The sequence below is a fragment of the Dendrobates tinctorius genome, unplaced genomic scaffold (genome assembly GCF_039654945.1).
Source record: "Dendrobates tinctorius isolate UK_male_01 unplaced genomic scaffold, ASM3965494v1 ptg000395l, whole genome shotgun sequence".
Classification (NCBI taxonomy): Eukaryota; Metazoa; Chordata; class Amphibia; order Anura; family Dendrobatidae; genus Dendrobates; species Dendrobates tinctorius.
This window is the reverse complement of record NW_027362061.1, coordinates 592,193-612,764: the sequence shown is the minus strand read 5'-3', so window position 1 is coordinate 612,764 and position 20,572 is coordinate 592,193. Positions and strand designations below refer to the sequence as shown.

At 43.5% G+C, this 20,572-nt stretch overlaps 1 protein-coding gene and 1 long non-coding RNA gene across 2 annotated transcripts in view; both read left to right on the top strand.

Moving 5' to 3' along the window:
• Window positions 1–3,683: 3,683 nt before the first annotated feature.
• Window positions 3,684–5,181, top strand: LOC141076235 (uncharacterized). The gene is made up of 2 exons (XR_012227445.1): window positions 3,684–3,838; window positions 4,428–5,181. It is a non-coding gene; the product is annotated as an uncharacterized lncRNA (long non-coding RNA).
• A 1,917-nt stretch (window positions 5,182–7,098) lies between these two features.
• Window positions 7,099–20,572, top strand: part of LOC141076218 (oocyte zinc finger protein XlCOF8.4-like) — a 97,837-nt gene continuing 84,363 nt past the window's right edge. Inside the window, exon 1 of the mRNA XM_073563575.1 lies at window positions 7,099–7,110. Coding sequence (XP_073419676.1) covers window positions 7,099–7,110 — 12 coding nt within the window. The remainder of the gene's footprint in view (window positions 7,111–20,572) is intronic.

The window sequence follows — 20,572 nt, the reverse complement described above, 5'->3', positions numbered from 1 at the left end:
TCCTGCCCTGTTCCTCTCATCCCCTGGTCTGTCTGACTCTCCTGTCCCGCTTGTGTCTCCGGCGCCATTATTGTACCTCCACCTTGCAGGCTGCCTCCGCTCTCCTCCTCCTCCTCCTCCCTCTCTCTCCCCGCGCCTCTGGTAATAATAATAATAATCTTTATTTATATAGCGCCGACATATTCCGCAGCGCTTTACAGTTTAACAGTTTCAAAACACAAGTCATAAGTAACAACGTTAACAATACAATAATTTAAGCAAAATAAGACAAAATAATCCGCCCCTGCTCGTGAGAGCGTACAATCTACAATGAGGTGGGAGACGTACAGAGTACAGGTGTGTATTCACACTGGTGTATTTACAGTGATGGTCCAGCCATCCTGAGGGAGTGAGGGATGGATGGAGATAGTGAATGGGCTACACACGCACACTTACACATAGAATGACTGTGATTAGTGAACGTGATAGGCCGCTCTGAACAAATGTGCTTTGAGGGAACGCCTAAAACTATGCAAATTGTGGTTAGTCCTAATTTCTTGGGGTAGAGCATTCGAGAAGATAGGAGCAGCACGGGAGAAGTCTTGGAGTCGGGAGTGGGAGGTACGGATTAGTGCAGAGGTTAGTCGAAAGTCGTTTGCAGAGCGCAGCGATCGGCTAGGCCGATAGACAGAAATGAGGGTAATAAATCGGTCCATGTCATGGCCGCTCTCAGATGACACCGCTGCACTCCCAGTGTCAGTTTTAGTTCAGGGCTCTGTGCAATAACAGATTTTTGGCGGCAGTCGGCGGGAGCTCCTTCACCCACGTCCGTACATGGTGGCGCCGGAACCGGAAGTCTAGCCTCTATCTCTTACTTATAGAGGCTACTGTGCAGGCGCCGCCATCACCGGTGACATTTGGCTGGATGTAATTTTTTTCTAAGCATCACAATAGCCACAATATTATAGGCATTATCAACAATAATATCAACACTATTATATGCATTATGTAACAATGGGGGCAGGTCAGTGAGGGATCAGCGACCTGTCATAAGCCAATACAGATGAATATGTAATCAGTGCACCACATAAAGCCCCGCCCACAGCCCCACCCCAGCCCCGCCCCAGAGCACGAGAATCTCATTAACTGAAAACTACAAATACAGATTATACAACAACCACAAGACGGATTTCATCACCAGGTATCACTGTAATCAGTATAACGGCGCTGACCTGACAGTGTCTGTAGGTTACTGAGCACAATCCTGCTGACAGGTTCCCTTTAAGACATCTCAGCCCTGCACTATTATACACAGTTCTCTATAAATGTGTAATATTTCTTCTTGAAACTCATCTGACAGAAAATATTGGAACTTCCAATAGTATAGATTGTGACGTCACCGAGCCCCATACTCTAATTACCCCAGAGAGGTTTCACCACTAGCTGCTCATTTATTACTGATGGAGACTGTGGAGTTTGATCATCTCAGTAGATGTTATTGTCTATAGTCACAGTGTTTGATTACAGAAGTGTCCAAAATACTCTGATTTTTCAACTTCTCACTATACCCTATATACGGTTGTACACTACTGTCTGGCACATGGCAGTGTTCAGAAGGGAAGGAGCGCCATTTAGCTATTTGAATGCAGATCTAGCTGGAATAGTTTGCAGACACAATGTATTGGGAGCACTGTTCGTGGTCACCTGGCAGCTCAAAAGATGTCCACCATGAACATGCTTGGCGCTATCTTCTCTACTTTCTATATCCCAAGGATTGCCTTGCTCATCGCCCTATAACACCCTTACATGGATCTGCACTTACACTGGGACCCCTAGGCTTGGACCATGGTGTTACCTGCTATTCTGTGGTGTTAGATGGCAAGAAGAATAGTCAGGTAGCCGGGTCAGAACCAGAAGGACAGAATACAGAATCAGAAGACACAAGAGTAGTCAGTAAACGGGCCATGGTCACAGCAGGAAACAAATACACAAGCCACAAGCTGAGCACAGAGGACTGAACCAGAGGAGAACAGCGCTGTATCTGGCAGATTCCGGCCATGTGCTTTGCACTTTAGTAGGGTGTGGTACTTTCCAATTGGCTGAAGTAGGGAGCAGATTACTCCAGCTGGACAGCAGGAACAGATCCCAGATGAGATTGGACACACCATATGCAGAAGCCCTAATATGACTAAATGACAGAAAACCAGAATAGTAGAAATCCCCATAAAGTGATTCCATTTTATAAATTAATTCCCTGAGGGTTATAATCTATACACACGGGGTCAAAATTGTTGGTACCCCTCATTTAATGACAGAAAAACCCACAATGGTCACAGAAATAACTTTAATCTGACAAAAGTAATAATAAATAAAAAATCTATGAAAATGAACAAATGAAAGTCAGATATTGCTTTTCAGCCATGCTTCCATGCTGCATATGGCACAGGGTGTATAGAATCTGTGCAGGGTACAATGAAATCTCAAGACTATGAAGGGATTCTAGAGAGAAATGTGCTGCTCAGTGTCAGAAAGCTTGGTCTCAGTCGCAGGTCATGGGTCTTGCAACAGGATAATGACACACAATACACAGCTAAAAACAGGCAAGAATGGCTAAGAGGAAAACATTGGAATATTCTGAAGTGGCCTTCTATGAGCTCTGACCTAAATCCTAATGAGCATCTTTGGAAAGAGCTGAAACATGCCATCTGTAAAAGGCAACCTTCACACACGAGACACCTGGAGCAGTTTGCTCTTGAGGAGTTGCCAAAATACCTGTCGAGAGGTGCAGGAGTCTCCTTGACAGTTACAGAAATCGTTTGATTGCAGTGATTGCCTCAAAAGGTTGTGGAGCAAAATATGTTAGTTAAGGGTACCATCATTTCTGTCTAGGCCTATTTCATGAGTTTTATTTTTTTTTAAATTCTGAGGAAGCATGGCTGAAAAGCAATGTCTGACTTTTATTTGCTCATTTTCATAGATTTTTTATTTATTATTACTTTTGTCAGATTCAAGTTATTTCTGTGACCATTGTGGGTTTTTCTGTCATTAAACGAGGGGTATCGACAACTTTGACCACGTGTGTAGGAGGAGTGAATATTTTGACTCCACAGCCACTTTCCGGAAATTAACACGCAGTGGATGTTGGAGAGTGAAAATTACACATTTGCCATTTTCTTACCTAGCACATAGTGCCCAGATTGTGCTCCAGGAGACACCGCAAATTAAGTGGATTCTTCTCACTATAATATTGCTAAATACAGGAATCCTAAATGTTGTTTGTGCACACTGCAAGACTCCGAAGTGAGAGCGGATTTTGCTGGATTGGTTTATAGAAACTCTGCTGCTTTTCAGCAGCCTTTGAGCCACTAATAGTGTGGGAACCTCTGTTTTTCCATTGACAGATGATGGACCTGAGTCGGGACTTGTTTTTTTGTGAGATGAGAATTGGTATTATTTTCACCTACATAACACTGATTGGTTTCTTTTTATTTGATATTTGGGAGGCAGAATGAACAAACAGTTGAACACCGCACACTACTGGCTCATTAAACAAGGTTTTCTATTAGACTGTGAACTGTCATTGTCTTGGTAAATAAAGTTTTTTACATAGCTTGCCATTTTTATGGACAGTTTAAGTAGAAATGTTCAAAAATATAAAACTCAATTATATTTTATTAAAAAATATTTTTTTATCTTAGCAGATGACTGTACCAGGAGATCAGAGGGACAGCTGACATCTTCAATTTTGAAATCAGAAGATCTTGAGATCCTACAAGATACAACTGAAGTGAATGCCATTACTCCAGATATACCATCATCCACTCACAGCAAAGATCTGTCATCTGATCCTATGAAACAGGTCCCATCTTCTGATTCATTACTGACTACTAAGGAAAATGAAAGTCACAAAAGAGGCAATAAAAAACAAACTGCTCCTAAAGCAAAGAAGTCATTTTCATGTTCAGAATGTGGAAAATGTTTTATATGGAAATCACGTTTTCTTGCACACCAAAGAACTCACACAGGGGAGAAGCCTTTTTCCTGTTCAGAATGTGGGAAATGTTTTAACCAGAAATCACATTTCGTTAATCACCATAGAACTCACACAGGGGAGAAGCCTTTTTCCTGTTCAGAATGTGGGAAATGTTTTATAAAAAAATGTAATCTTAATATACATCTAAAAATTCACACAGGGGAGAAGCCTTTTTCCTGTTCAGAATGTGGGAAATGTTTTACACTGAAATCATATTTGGTTAAGCACCATAGAACTCACACAGGGGAGAAGCCTTTTTCCTGTTCAGAATGTGGGAAATGTTTTAACTGGAAATCACAATCAGTTAATCACCATAGAACTCACACAGGGGAGAAGCCTTTTTCCTGTTCATAATGTGGGAAATATTTTGACCAGAAATGGAATCTTTCTAATAATAATAATCTTTCTTTTTTAGATAGCGCTGACATATTCCGCAGCCCTTTACAGTTTGCACACATTATCATCGCTGTCCCCAATGGGGCTCACAATGTAAATTACCTATCAGTATGTCTTTGGAATGTGTGAGGAAACCCACGCAAATACGAGGAGAACATACAAACTCCTTGCAGATGTTGTCCTTGGTGGGAGTTGAACCACATTCTCCAAGCCTCTCATTTCTACGGGTTTCATCGTCCTCACCAAAGGCGACTCATCAGGAGACTTTATTTAATATTGATCTATATTCAAGCAAGACTAGACGAAAAAAAAATTAAAATCATGTATCATGTTATCCGAAACAGAAAACTAGCCACATATAGGCAGATCCCAGGCTTCAAACTATATACTTCGTATAGTTTTTACATCTCGAGGGACACGGATCTATCATTCTACAGGAAACAACCTAGGGGTTTTCAGCCACGGTTGGAAGAATACAGATCTGCTCCATTGACCATCGCTGAACCATGGATATGTATGGAGATGCCAGGTTGTGATCCTCAGATCAACTGGCATTTTACCTTGTATGGACTGAATGGATTGTCATCTTCCTTCGCTTGTCCTTACCTCCTCTCTGTGCGAACCACAGGTGGGGTAGCGACCCTGGGAGCGAATCAGCGGAAGGGTGAGACTCTGTAATGTGCACTCTGTTGGGTACTGTGCTGGGAATGTTCTATGTGTTATCTGCCTGTTTTGTGGTTCAATAAAGCATTGCCACACTGTTTTACCCTCAATGTGTGTTGTCTGAGTAGTGTCGTAGCTGTTTTTGTCCTGACCAAAGTCAGATCTGCCAAATCACCAGTGAGGCCAGATTAGGAGTTTTACGCCCTTAATTTACAAGCGCTTGGAGAAAAAAAGAGACTGCACACACACGAGCCATGGTCAAATCACTTTATCTGACGTAATGAAATACAAGGCAATCTTTTATACCATTTACAACAATATGTAATTCTATGGGGCTCATGTGGCCCCCACCATCACCTCAGTGTCATACCATGTTTACAATGTACCCAGAACACATTATGGTTGACTATTGAGAACATATATGATAAGAAGCATTTTTCCCTTGAAGAGGAGACTGGCAAACTGCAGAGTCATAAGAATAAATGAAAGGCAAATCAAGAATTAAAGGCAATTAAAGGGATATGAAGGCAAACCTTCCATATCAATTTCCCCCTTTTGTAAATGGTATAACCTTTGCCACAGGGTCAACTGATGTCCACAAAGGAGCTACTGTCTCATGGGTCTAGTACCCATACGGGGGCTTCCTACCTGCTTTGCCCATCCACCCTCAGTGTGGACACTCACTTTCCCCATCAGCAATGGCTACCTGGGGTCTATGATACACTACAGAAGGTTCAGCCTTAGATTCTTTTTTATGCATACATTATTCAGTAGCTTAAGTAATACATATATTAGCGCTTTTACGGCTACATAAACCAATAAGCAAAACAACAAAATTTGCATACAAGTCTGTACAATGCCAAAAATCCATCCTGCAAGGCCATTAAACCAATTTGCTGGATTTAGAAAAGAGAATGTGTTACCCCACCAGGAGTCTCTGTTTGCACTGTGTTGTTTTAACCATTGGTCTCTGAGTTCACCTATTTTGTCTATACTGGCCCTGATTGTGAGATTGCCAGCATGGTCGATATAATTACAATAGGTGGGACCAATTATCTGACACATTCCTCCTTCTTTTGCAGTCAGGTAATCTAGTACTATAGTATGCTGGTTAGTAACTACGATTAATTGTCTCTGTATTGTATTAGTCTCATTAAGAACTTCAAGAATCTGGAAAATCTGATCGTCCAGGTAGGCGGTGGCTTCCACTAATTTGTCCCACATTTGGGTTATGAAGGGGTATATTAGCATACTACTGAATATTTTATTTATTTCCCCATTTCTACTACATGCGGCCTACCATTTGGCCGGGGCTTATTGTCTGCAGCCCTTCTATACAAAGTATGAATTGGAACTGCTGCTGTGTCTATTTTACTATGAGGAACTATGAAAGTGGCTGGTATTAGTTTGGCAAGAGTGCAAACCCCCCTTATGTCTGGGCTCACCCACCTGTAGGCACAATGTCCGCAAACCAAGAATACTCCTTCAGGGAGAACACAAACGTGACCAGGGGTCTGTATACATTGGTATAAACTCAAAAGTCCTGACATAGGCTTATGGGCGCACCAAGTATTATTCATCTGTTTTCCACTCATATCAGATATACATTTACCCCTTTCTTTCCTTATTATTTTACCGGTAGATGCTTTACAGCCTTCAATACCATCCTGGTACACCGTATCATTAACCTGTGTTTGATCGCGAGTGTATAAGCGGAAGCAATTATTGTCCTCACCACAGGTGTCTGCTCCAGTGTGTTGAAGACTGAACCACAGTCCATCATTGGGAATAGGGTCTGAGTGAGGGATTTCAGTCCTCCTCCTGGCGACCATATTTCCGACATCTGAGTCATATTCCCGCCGCCACATTTGTACCTTTAGGCCGCGTTACATTAAACTGAAACCAGGGATTAGAGACCCATCCAGTTATAGCCAATGAGGCAGATATATCACGGGGCACATCTTTTCCCCAAAACCTAGATTGAGTCCAAGTCTCATTGTGTAAGCAGTGTGGGGTTAATACCTCCCATGGCTCCAGAGGTAAGGATAAGTACGGCATGGTCCTCGCAGATACTGGGCTGTGTGTACAGACCCAACAGTCCTTCGGTTTCTGTCCTTCCATGTCCTTTATAAGAAGAGCATGATGCCGAATAAGTTTGTTGTCCCAATCAGCATTTAAGAGTTTGTCCTGTGTCTCTGTAGAGTGCAGTAACCCTGTCACTGCCAGCAAGGTGATGAGGAGAACAGTCATTCTGCTGTTGACAGGACCTTCTTGCAGTGACTGGCGTGGATCCAGGTGGGCTTTCCCTCAAGTTTTACTGAGATGGATGTGGTAAGCTGGACTTGGAAGGGGCCGTCAAATCATGGATCCAGGCTCCTTTTCAAGTGTCTGCGTGCAACCACCCAATCACCTGGATTCAACTGATGCACATCTGCACTGGCATTAGGATCTGGAATGGATGAGAACACATGTTTATGAACCACATTAAGACTTTCCCGCAAGGCCTGGACGTAGGCTGTCATAGAACCGTAAGTACCAAAAAAATCCCCTGTTAATGGGAAACAAGTGATAGCACAACTCAGAAAGCAGTATATATCAACAAAGAACCATATCTCAACTATTAAGTGAAAATTAGGGACCAAAAGAGTTTTAGCAAAAAAAGTAAATTTTATTACATAATAATTAAAAACAGCAACAGAGCATCAATGCTAAAGCAGGCAGTGATAGACATAAATAATTGATGACATCTAGAGTAAAAAAATCCAAGTGGATAGAATAATCGTAGAGAGCATTACTCCCTCAAAGTACTCAATAATAAGTCACATCCATATAGTATAAATATAATCTAGAATGCCTCATTCATCGATCTGCCATATTTATGTAGTAGAGATAATAGAGAATATTTCTCTTGCCGAAGGATTTCTTTTAATGAATTCACTAAAATGTTAGTTCTTAGCTAAGGCACCGTACATTGCACCGTAAGCAGTTTTCACCGCACGGAGAGTGGATTTCAAAAAGCTGCGCCAATCACATGAACTCGCATAAAATGGCATGAGTTAAAAATGAGTACAAATAATTGCCACAATGTGAGCTGGCAAAAATTAGCCCACTGTGATGTCCAAAAAGAACAACATAAGCAAACAGATAGTTGCTAAGCAGAGTAAACTACATATTAATGCAAATTAAACTGGGCGCAATTTGATTTGAAAGTACAAGTAATAGCCTCAGCAAATACTGGCGAACATAAGCCCATTAAGATGACCAAACTAGGGCAAAAGCAAACTATTATCTACTATGCAGAGAAAAGCCTATTAATGCAAGTTAAACCAGATGACAATTCTGAAATAGAGTAACGTAACACTTACATTAAAGTGACTATGTGCTGCCGCTGCCTGCCGCCTCTACGCGCGTTGCGCCTTGGCTTCCTTTAGTGAATTCATTAAAAGAAATCCTTCGGCAAGAGAAATATTCTCTATTATCTCTACTACATAAATATGGCAGATCGATGAATGAGGCATTCTAGATTATATTTATACTATATGGATGTGACTTATTATTGAGTACTTTGAGGGAGTAATGCTCTCTACGATTATTCTATCCACTTGGATTTTTTTACTCTAGATGTCATCAATTATTTATGTCTATCACTGCCTGCTTTAGCATTGATGCTCTGTTGCTGTTTTTAATTATTATGTAATAAAATTTACCTTTTTTTGCTAAAACTCTTTTGGTCCCTAATTTTCAGTTAATAGTTGAGATATGGTTCTTTGTTGATATATGTCATAGAACCGTGTTGCATTTGTAGCACCTGTGGGAAGTACAGACCAGTCTTTGGTGCACTACCAAACAGGACTTCAAAAGGAGACAAGCCTGTCTTTCTATTTGGAGTGTGTCTGACTGGAAAGAGTGCAAGAGGCAAGCACTCTACCCAGCTCTTTCCTGTGTCTGCCATGGCCTTTTGACTTTTCAGTTTAAGGGTCCCGCTTAATCTTTCCACTTTCCCACTACTTTGTGGCCTATATGGTGTATGAAATGCTTGCTGTACACCCAGGGCCTGCATGACTTCCCTCATTATTTCTCCCGTGAAGTGTGCACCCCTATTGCTTTCTATGGATTCTGGGACACCATACCTGCAGATCAGTTCTTTCATCAGTTTATCTGCAGTCGTTTTAGCATTTTCACATTTTACCGGATGGGCTTCCGGCCAGCCAGAGAAGAGAGCTACACATACTAGGACATTTGCATACACTCCTACCTTGGTAGCTGTAGTCAATCTGCAGTCTCTGAAACTGGTAGAGAGGCCAAGTTGTCGCTTTCTTAGGGACTTTTACTGTTTTACCTGGGTTGTGCTGTGCACAGATGAGGCATGAATGTACAAGTTTTGCGGCTGCGTAACTGAAACCAGGAGCGATCCAGAAGGCATCTACCATGGCACACATGTGACTTTTTGAGGCGTGAGTGGGGCCATGTGTTGCTTGCGCCATAATCGGGAACAGGGACTTCGGTAGGCACAACTTATTCTTATTCTCCCATACTCCGTTTGAGTTCAGCTCAGCTCCCAGTCTCCCCCGGTGTACCTTCTCTGTTTGGGCAGCCTGTTGCTGGAGAGATTTCAGGACATCTAGGCTCAGTGTGGCTGGAATACGCTGACTCCCCGCCACCGTCCACTGCTCTCTCTAGGCCGCCTTGCTGCTACTTTAGCAGACTCGTCCGCCCTTCTGTTGCCCTCTACCTCCACGGAGTCACCTTTTGTGTGTGCTTTTACCTTGACAATGCCAACCTGGACTGGTAACATCAATGCCTCCATTAATTGTTTCACCAGCTCTGTATTTTTAATGGGCTTACCGGCTGATGTAAGGAATGCTCTGCTTCTCCATATAGGGCCATAATCATGGGCTATTCCCCATGCATAATTCGAATCTGTGTAAATATTAGCGACTTTACCTGCACCAGCTCTACACGCCTCAGTGAGTGCCTTCAACTCTGCCTCCTGTGCTGACATTTGAGGAGGGAGTGGTTCAGCTCGGATTACCTCATGTGAGGATACTACTGCATATCCATCCTGGTGGTATCTGGAGCCATCTACAAAAAAAACCTCAAAATCTGCATTAGGAACAGTTCTATGCAGTCATGTTCATGAGTCATGTCAAAGTATTCTTCCTCACTTGCTAATACGGTCACCAATTCCCACTTTTCTGGATCCACAGGCAGGAGGGTGGCTGCATTCAGAACATTACATCTCTTGAGGGAGACATAATCAGGAATTAGTAGAGCACACTCAAGTCGGAGCTGTCTGGTCATAGACAGATGTCTTGGTTGAACTTGTACGAGTATGGAATGGATGTCATGTGGGAAATAAATTGTCAAAGGAATGAGATCATAGGGGTCTGGGGACAAGCAGTCATAAAGTGGTTGCATCATTTGTGAAGAAGGCCTTATTCAAGGCCTACTGTAGGTCACTAAGCCTAGGAAAGTGCGTAGATGCTGATGTGACCTGGGTAGAGGGAGATCTTGAATTGCCTGTTTCCTGTAAGGTGTCTGGTACCTTCGGCAATACAATGTCCCAACAAATGTCACCTTTTGTTTGTAATACTGTAATTTGTCACGTGAGACCTTGCAGCCCTTTTCTGCTTAAAAAAACATAGCAAGGAGACTGTGGCTTCCCTGCAGGACCTCTGGTCCAGGCAGAACAGCAAAAGGTCATCCACGTACCGTAATAGTACAATCAGCGGATGAGGTGATTGCCACTACTCAAGGATACCTGCCATCGCTGCTGAATAGATGGCAGGGGTTTTCTTTCCCCCTTTGTGGGAGAACTGTCCAACAATATTGTTTACCTTTATGAGTAAAGGAAAAGATACTGACAGTCAGGGTGCAGGGGTACAGAGAAGAATGCACCCGCTAAATCAATGACTGCGAAACATTTTGACGTTGCTGGGATCTGTGACAGTATTGTGTGTGTGTGTTAGGGACGATTGAGGTCACACTCTCTGTAACATCATTAATAGCCCTTAAGTCATGAACCTTTCTGTAAGTGTCAGCAAACTCTTGAGTCCTTTTTCCCTAATGGGATACAAAGGGGTGTTGCAGGGGGAAGATCTTTGCACTAGAACCGCCCTGCCTTAACAAACTCTCTAATATCTCTGCTCGGGGCCATTGATTTGGCTAGGCTCAAGGGGTATTGCTTTAACAAGGAGGATTGGTTCCTTTTTTTTTTTCCCCCAATTTAATCATGATAGTAAATTCATAGGGGTATTGTCACTAACAATAAGTTTTGCAAGTACCACAATTCCAGCACTTCACTGTTTCTAGGTCCCTTGGTCCCCTATTACGTCTCCACTGTTTTCCTTGTGCTCCAGCATACATGACAGGTTGTCTTACCGTCCTTGTTTGCTCAACTTCTTTAGCTACCTTAAGGAGGTCTTTCGGATCTACATGTCTCCATTCAGGTCTGGCTGTCTGTACTGCGTCTTGTAAGTCTTTGTTCATGACGTCAATGAATGCATTTGGAGCGCCCTCGGTGGCCAGGGCTGTGGGGTACTCGGTACTGGATCCGTTGATCTCAATGGGAGTTGTCACGGAAGCTGTGACCCGGTCCGTGGCCCTGGTGCTCCATGGCAAAAAGGGGAATGAATGGATAATAGAATAGAATAGTTTGTGATGCCACCTGTGGTGTTCGGCAATGAAGATGTTAGGCCGACGCTGCATGCAGATCCTCTGGGACTGGTGGTGTGGTGCAGCCAAGATGGTGGAGCTCCCCACAGGTGGAGCTGTAGTCCCAGGGCAGTGTAGATGTGGTAAAGGAGAAGAGGCGCAGGCAGTGTAGAAACTGGTACTCAGATGTAGCAGTGTGGAGTGCAGCGTCGGACTGGCCCACCGGAGAACCGGTGGATTCTCCGGTGGGCCCTGGCATCTGGTGGGCCCTGGCACCTGCTGGCATACAGGGCCAGCAGTTGCCTAGGGCCCCCGCTGCTCCAGGGGCCCCCAGCCAGTGGTGTGTCGCACACCATGCAGCTGCTATGGGGGCCCCTGCCAGCGGAGCAGCAGCGGGTGTCAGGAGGCAGGAGCCCCTGTCCCCGCTGCTAAAGAGAAATGAATATTCACTGCGAAGCATATCATTTCAGGTCTCCACCCCCAGAGGCCCCGCCCCCAGCCCAGTAAGCCGCTCTGCATCAGGGCCGGCGCCGCCCTCAGTCCTCTCTGCTCCTGGCTCACAGCCAGTGGGCGATGACGTCACTACATCACACACCCGCTGTGTGTCTGGCAGAGGGGGCAGCTCCTGACACTGAAGCCGGGATCAGCGTGGGAGCGAGGAGGAGAGGTGAGTATTGTGTTTTGTTTGTTTTTTTATATCTCTCTCGCTCTCTCTATCTGTCTCTCTCTATCTATCTATCTCTATTTCTCTATATCTCTCTCTCTCTCTCTTATATCTATCTATCTATCTTTCTATCTCTATCTATTATCTATATCTATCTATTTCTATATCTATCTATATCGCTCTATCTTTATATCTATCTTTCTATCTCTACATCTATCTCTATATCTATCTATCTATATATCTCTATATCTATCTATTATGTCTATCTATCTCTATATCTATCTATCTTACTCTATCTATCTCTATATCTATTATCTCTATATTTATTATCTATCTAGCTACCATCTATATCTATCTATCTATCTTTATCTATATATATCTCTATCTAATATCTATATCTATCTATCTCTATACCTATCTATCTATTTATCTATCCGTTATCTATCTCTATATCTTTTCTCTGTATCTATCTATCTCTATATCTATATCTCTCGCTATCTATCGCTCTATCTCTATATCTATATCTCTATATCTATCTCTATTTCTCTCTATATCTATCTCTATATCTCTATAGCTATCTATCTATATATCTCTATCTCTATATCTATCTCTCTGTATATCTATCTATCGCTCTATCTCTATATCTATCTTTCTATCTCTATATCTATCTATCTTTATCTATTTAGCTCTATATCTTTTCTCTGTATCTATCTCTCTCTATATCTATATCTATCTCTATATATATCTATTATCTCTATATCTATATCTATTTCTCTCTATATCTCTCTCTATATCTATCTATCTATTTATCTCTATCTCTATATCTATCTCTCTGTATATCTATCTATCTTTCTATCTCTATATCTATCTCTATATCTATCTATCTTTCTCTATCTATCTATCTATCTATCTATCTATCTATCTATCTATCTATTTATCTCTATCTATTATCTATATCTATCTCTATCTATCGCTCTATCTCTATATCTATCTTTCTATCTATATCTATCTCTATCTATATCTATCTATCTAGCTATCTCTATTATCTATATCTACCTATCTCTATATCTTTCTATCTTACTCTATCTCTATATCTATCTGTTATCTCTATATTTATTATCTATCTTTATCTATCTATCTCTATCTATTATCTATATCTATATCTATCTCTCTATCTATTTATCGATCTCTGTATCTATCTCTCTCTCTATCTACCGCTCTCTCTATCTCTATCTATCTTTATATCTATATCTATCTATCTCTATATCTATTATCTCTATATCTATCTACCTATCTATCTCTATATCTATCTCTATATATATATCTGTTTCTCTCTATATCTATCTCTATATCTCTCTCTCTATAGCTATCTATATATTATCTCTATATCTATCTATCTATCTATTATCTCTATATCTATCTATCTCTATATCTATCTATCTATCTATCTCTATCTATCTATCTCTATATCTGTTATCTCTATATCCATATCTATCTCTATATCTATCTATCTCTATATCTATCTATCTCTATATCTATCTATCTCTATATCTATCTTTCTATCTAACACTATATCTCTATATCTATCTCTATATCTCATTATCTATCAATCTCTATCTCTCTCTCTCTCTCTCTTTATCTATCTATCTATTCATCTATCCATCTATCTCTATATCTATCTCTATATCTATCTCTATATCTATCTATTATATCTATCTATTATCTCTATTATCTATATCTATCTATCCATCTATCTATCTAGCTATCTCTATCTATCTCTATATCTCTCTATATCTATCTTTCTAACTCTATATCTATCTATCTCTATACATATCTCTATATCTAGCTATTATCTCTATATCTATCTCTATATCTATCTTTCTATATCTATCTGTCTCTATATCTATCTCTATATCTATCTATCTATCTATCTCTATATCTATTATCTCTATATCTATCTATCTCTATATATCTCTATATCTATTTTTATTTATAGCCATCTATCTATATATATTTATCTCTATATCTATATATGTCTATATTATTATTATTAGTATTATTATTATTATTATTATTATATCTGTATATCTCTATCTATTATCTATCTCTATCTATTATCTATCTCTATCTATATATCTATCTATCTCTATATCTATCTATCTATCTATCTATCCATTATCTATTTTCTATCTATCTCTATATCTATCTACCTATCGATCTATCTATCTATCTATCTATCTATCTATCTATCTATCTTTCTATATCTATCTTTATATCTATCTCTATCTATCTCTATCTATCTCTATGAATCTTTCTATCTATATCTATCCATTATCTACTTTCTATCCATTATCTACTATCTATCTCTATATCTATCTATTTCTACATCTATCTTTCTATCTATATCTATCTAACTCTATATCTATATATCTATATAGCATTATACCCTATGAGGGGGTGCATTATTATTCCCTATGAGGGGGGCAGTATTATACCCTATGAGGGGGGCAGTATTATACCCTATGAGGAGGCAGCATTATACCCTATGAGGAGGGCAGCATTATACCCTATGAGGGGGTGCATTATACCCTATGAGGGGGTGCATTATACCCTATGAGGGGGTGCATTATACCCTATGAGGAGGCAGCATTATACCCTATGAGGAGGGCAGCATTATTCCCTATGAGGAGGGCAGCATTATACCCTATGAGGGGGTGCATTATACCCTATGAGGGGGTGCATTATACCCTATGAGGGGGGCAGTATTATACCCTATGAGGAGGCAGCATTATACCCTATGAGGAGGGCAGCATTATACCCTATGAGGGGGTGCATTATACCCTATGAGGGGGTGCATTATACCCTATGAGGGGGTGCATTATACCCTATGAGGAGGCAGCATTATACCCTATGAGGAGGCAGCATTATACCCTATGAGGAGGGCAGCATTATACCCTATGAGGGGGTGCATTATACCCTATGAGGGGGTGCATTATACCCTATGAGGGGGTGCATTATACCCTATGAGGAGGCAGCATTATACCCTATGAGGAGGGCAGCATTATTCCCTATGAGGGGGTGCATTATACCCTATGAGGGGGTGCATTATTCCCTATGAGGGGGGCAGTATTATACCCTATGAGGGGGTGCATTATTCCCTATGAGGGGGGCAGTGTTATACCTTATGAGGAGGGCAGCATTATTCCCTATGAGGGGGTGCATTATTCCCTATGAGGGGGGCAGTATTATACCCTATGAGGGGGGCAGTATTATACCCTATGAGGGGGCAGCATTATACCCTATGAGGGAGTGCATTATTCCCTATGAGGGGGGCAGTATTATACCCTATGAGGGGGTGCATTATTCCCTATGAGGGGGGCAGTGTTATACCTTATGAGGGGGGCAGTATTATACCCTATGAGGGGGGCAGTATTATACCCTATGAGGGGGCAGCATTATACCCTATGAGGGGGGCAGTATTATTCCCTATGAGGGGGGCAGCATTATACCCTATGAGGGGGCAGCATTATACCCTATGAGGGGGGCAGTATTATTCCCTATGAGGAGGCAGCATTATACCCTATGAGGGGGGCAGTATTATACCCTATGAGGGGGCAGCATTATACCCTATGAGGGGGTGCATAATTCCCTATGAGGGGGGCAGTATTATACCCTATGAGGGGGGCAGTATTATACCCTATGAGGGGGTGCATTATACCCTATGAGGGGGTGCATTATACCCTATGAGGGGGGCAGTATTATATTCTATGAGATGGCTGCATTATATTCTATGAGATGGCTGCATTATACTATGTGAGGGGGCTGCTTTATATTCTATGAGGGGGCTACCCCAACTCCTGCTACATAATTAAGACATGTACAACCTTATATTATACCCGGATATTAGCGTGTTTTACCACATAATTGGTGGTCTGGTATTTAACTCTATGCAGCTACATAGTGGGCCCCAAGAATGATTTTCTCTGGTGGGCCCAAGGTGTTCCAGTCCGGCGCTGGGAGTGTGTTGGTGCAGGAATAAGTGGAGGACACCGGGTCATGTAGTTCCAAGGCTTTACTCACAGTCTGCAGTTCACACAGGTGCCTGCCTCCGTGCCGTGTCCTCCGGGCCAGGGACTCAGTCAACCTCCAGGCAAGATGGAATGCTCCCTTCCAAAACACCCCACCAACATGTACCTTTCTGAACTTCTCTTATAGCGCCTTTGAGTGAAGTACTCCCAGTACTGAGTTACACTGGAGTTCCTCCTGACAGATGTTCCTATGAACTCTACTTGTACGGCAGACAGCTGTGGCCTGCTTCGGGGACTCCTTACTCCTGAGTCCCGGCTCACTATCCAAGTTGCTGTTGTGCTCCCAAGTCTGGTGTGGGAATATAGCATTTACAGCTTCCTATTCCTCCGGTGTCTGTTGCAGGATCATCAGTATCCGAACAACCTTGGGGACCGGGCCCCGGCCTTGCGCTTAGGACTGGAAGGGGTTCTCCTCTAACCCGGTTCCCACCATCCTCTTATTCTCCTTACGTTCCGTACTGTTCTTCCCTTCTTATGTAAGGTTAGGATGTCAGTCTATGTCTCTCTCCTTTCTCTCTTTCCCGTGCCAGCAGGCCCAGGTCACTGTGACCTGCTGCAGCACTTCCTTCATACATCCATCTCTGGCTCTCACTCTAGCCCAACTCCTCTAATCCTAAACCTTCCTGCTCTTTATGTATTCTAAACTCCACCCGCCTCCCAGCACGTTTACTGTTCCAATCAGGGAGCCACCAAAGGTGCTCTGCTACACTCCAAGCAGGGAGCCGCAATGTGGCTTTGCTGAACTACTGTGTTGTGTGGGATGCAGGTGTTGGAGCGTGGTTAGGAGCCTCCACCTTACCTGGATGGTGGGGCACCACACCACAGGTGGAGGTGCAGTACCTCTGTGGCGACTGAAGCCTCAGGGGCGCCACATACCCCCCCATTAAACACAGCACGTCCGCGGGCTGCAAGTCAAACAGAGATAAACAATACGGGAACATACAAAATTTTTATATTGCTATGTAAACATGACTTATACTAAACTTCCTAATATAGGAGGCACAGTTTCTTGAACGTTACAAACAAGTTAACTATCTAAATTTTAAATTATGCTACCTAATTTAAAGTGCTGTAGTAGCAAACTCAGCATTAATTCACATTTTCTAGCAACACATCTCTTTTCTGTTACCTTTCACATTTTCTACTTTCTACTGTCTCTTCTAGACTTAAGATGACAACCGTGGATACCTGGTTCGTCACCTGTAATTCCAATTCTGCATTCACATCCTCAACATCTTTATTCAAAATTCTATAAAACATTCACTATGTCTTTTTCTCATTATACTCCTATAAAATCTGTCATTAAGATTTTCATTATATGCTAATACTTTCTAGCTTATTCAACAAAACTGAACATTATCAATAAGTGCGAGAATAGACACTGGTCCGGCCAACATGTCTGGAAATGTCCCTATAATGAGGTAGGTCTTCTTTCAAGAAGAGTGTCCTATGTAAAACCAAGAGAGAGCACCTAAAGAGGTGCAAACTATATACAAAACAGTTCTGGACCATTCAGGTTTCATGATCTCCACAGTTCAATATGGAAGCTGCCAACAAACTGGGCAACACTGGAAGAACAAAACTAGAACATGATATCAAAAACAGAAAAAACTGGAAAAAGGCACAACTGTGCAAATACCCTCCTGGGTAACGAGAGTTGAACTTAAGAAAGTATCTTAACTAGTTGTCCCCTCCTGGGGTTCTGGAAACTGGTTGCTGGGGACGGCTTCCAGAGGAGATGCTCTGGGTTTCTTCATCTTGTTTCTGGCGGTCTTGGTCTACCAATCATAGGTACTCCGCTTCCCAAAGGGTAAGGTAGGGGATTGTTGGGGTAAAGGACAGGGCCATAGAGAGATCAACCGCCTGCGGGGACAGCTGGTCCGCTACTGCCAAGGGTACCTCTGCTGCTGTGGGTGATCCAGTCGGCGTGGCCACTGATGACTCAGAATCAGACTCTGCGGTGTCCATCGGGACCTCAGTTGGCAGTGCCGCAGCCTGGGGTTGCAGACAGGGTGTAATCGGGCCATTCCGGCTCGCCGGTACCACTCCCGGAGATGAGTCTGGATCCAGTACGGGTACATGGTAATGAACGATGGTGGCCGCAACTCCCGGGGTTGTTGCTGAGGAAGGCCGCAGTTGGATGGGGGCGGGGGCAGAGTTGGTGTCCGCCAAGACCATTGGGGGAGACCCGCGCAGCCGCGCCAGGTCTAGACGGGAATATGGGCCCGGTCCTCCATTCTGCTCCAGGGCCCTCATATACCTCCTTCTCGTGGGCCGCATCCAAAGGCAGTATCGGCCGGGAGGTGGTGGCGGGAGCCGCACATGGCGCCGTAGCGGCCGTATGCTCCGCAGGGGTGGCCTGGGGGTAGGTTGCCCCCCTTCGCGTTCTTCCGACCCCTTCTCTTCTTCCATCATGGCGTTCTGGCGTTCTTCTTCCTGTCTCGGCTCCTTTCCCGCCGCCGGCTTTCGCTCCTCCTTCTGGGGGCGGCATCTTCTTCCAACTCCTCCATACCAGGCCAGTATCCGTACCCCTCGGGGGGTAGGCCATGTTGCAGTTGCATAGAAATTAAGGCAGGGGAGGCCCAGGACAGTTCGCGGTCTTTTCTTGGGACCACCCATCTTATCACGCCCTTCTTCATCATGCTGGCGGCCATTTTTGGCATTCATTGTACAGTCTATTAAAATGGGTCTTCGGCACATTCTCAAAAGTTTAAAGTCCAACAAATCTTAGGCACACAGAACCCGATGGCATTGGGTCCCGTCATCCTGTTCATGACGCCAAAATGGAGTGCCCTCGGTGGCCAGGGCTGTGGGGTACTCGGTACTGGGTCCGTTGATCTCAATGGGAGTTGTCACGGAAGCTGTGACCCGGTCCGTGGCCCTGGGGCTCCATGGCAAAAAGGGGAATGAATGGATAATAGAATAGAATAGTTTGTGATGCCACCTGTGGTGTTCGGCAATGAAGATGTTAGGCCGACGCTGCAGACAGATCCTCTGGGACTGGTGGTGTGGTGCAGCCAAGATGGTGGAACTCCCCACAGGTGGAGCTGTAGTCCCAGGGCAGTGTAGATGTGGTAATGGAGAAGAGGCACAGGCAGTGTAGAAGCTGGTACCCATATGTAGCAGTGCAGAGTGTGTTGGTGCGGTAATAAGTGGAGGACACCGGGTCATGTAGTTCCAAGGCTTTACTCACAGTCTGCAGTTCACACAGGTGCCTGCCTCAGTGCCGTGTCCTCCGGGCCAGGGACTCAGTCAACCTCCAGGCAAGATGGAATGCTCCCTTCCAACACTCCGCCATCATGTACCTTTCTGAACATCTCCTCTTATAGCGCCTTTGAGTGAAGTACTTCCAGTACTGAGTTACACTGGAGTTCCTCCTGACAGATGTTCCTATGAACTCTACTTGTACGGCAGACAGCTGTAGCCTGTTTCGGCGACTCCTTACTCCTGAGTCCCGGCTCACTATCCAAGTTGCTGTTGTGCCCACAAGTCTGGTATGTGAATATAGCATTTACAGCTTCCTATTCCTCCGGTGTCTGTTGCAGGATCATCAGTATCCGAACAACCTCGGGTCCGGGCCCCGGCCTTGCGCTTAGGACTGGAAGGGGTTCTCCTCTAACCCGGTTCCCACCGTCCTCTTATTCTCCTTATGTTCCGTACTGTTCTTCCCTTCTTTTGTAAGGTTAGGATGTCAGTCTATGTCTCTCTCCTTCTTTCTCTCTTTCCTGTGCCAGCAGGCCCAGGTCACTGTGACCTGCTGCAGCACTTCCTTCATACATCCATCTCTGGCTCTCACTCTAGCCCAACTCCTCTAATCCTAAACCTTCCCGCTATTTAAGTATTCTAAACTCCACCCGCCTCCCAGCACGTTTACTGTTCCAAGCAGGGAGCCACCAAAGGTGCTCTGCTACACTCCAAGCAGGGAGCCGCAATGTGGCTTTGCTGAACTACTGTGTTGTGTGGGATGCAGGTGTTGGAGCGTGGTTAGGAGCCTTCACCTTACCTAGATGGTGGGGCACCACACCTCAGGTGGAGGTGCAGTACCTCTGTGGCGACTTAAGCCTCAGGGGCGCCACACATTCACCAGTATTCTAA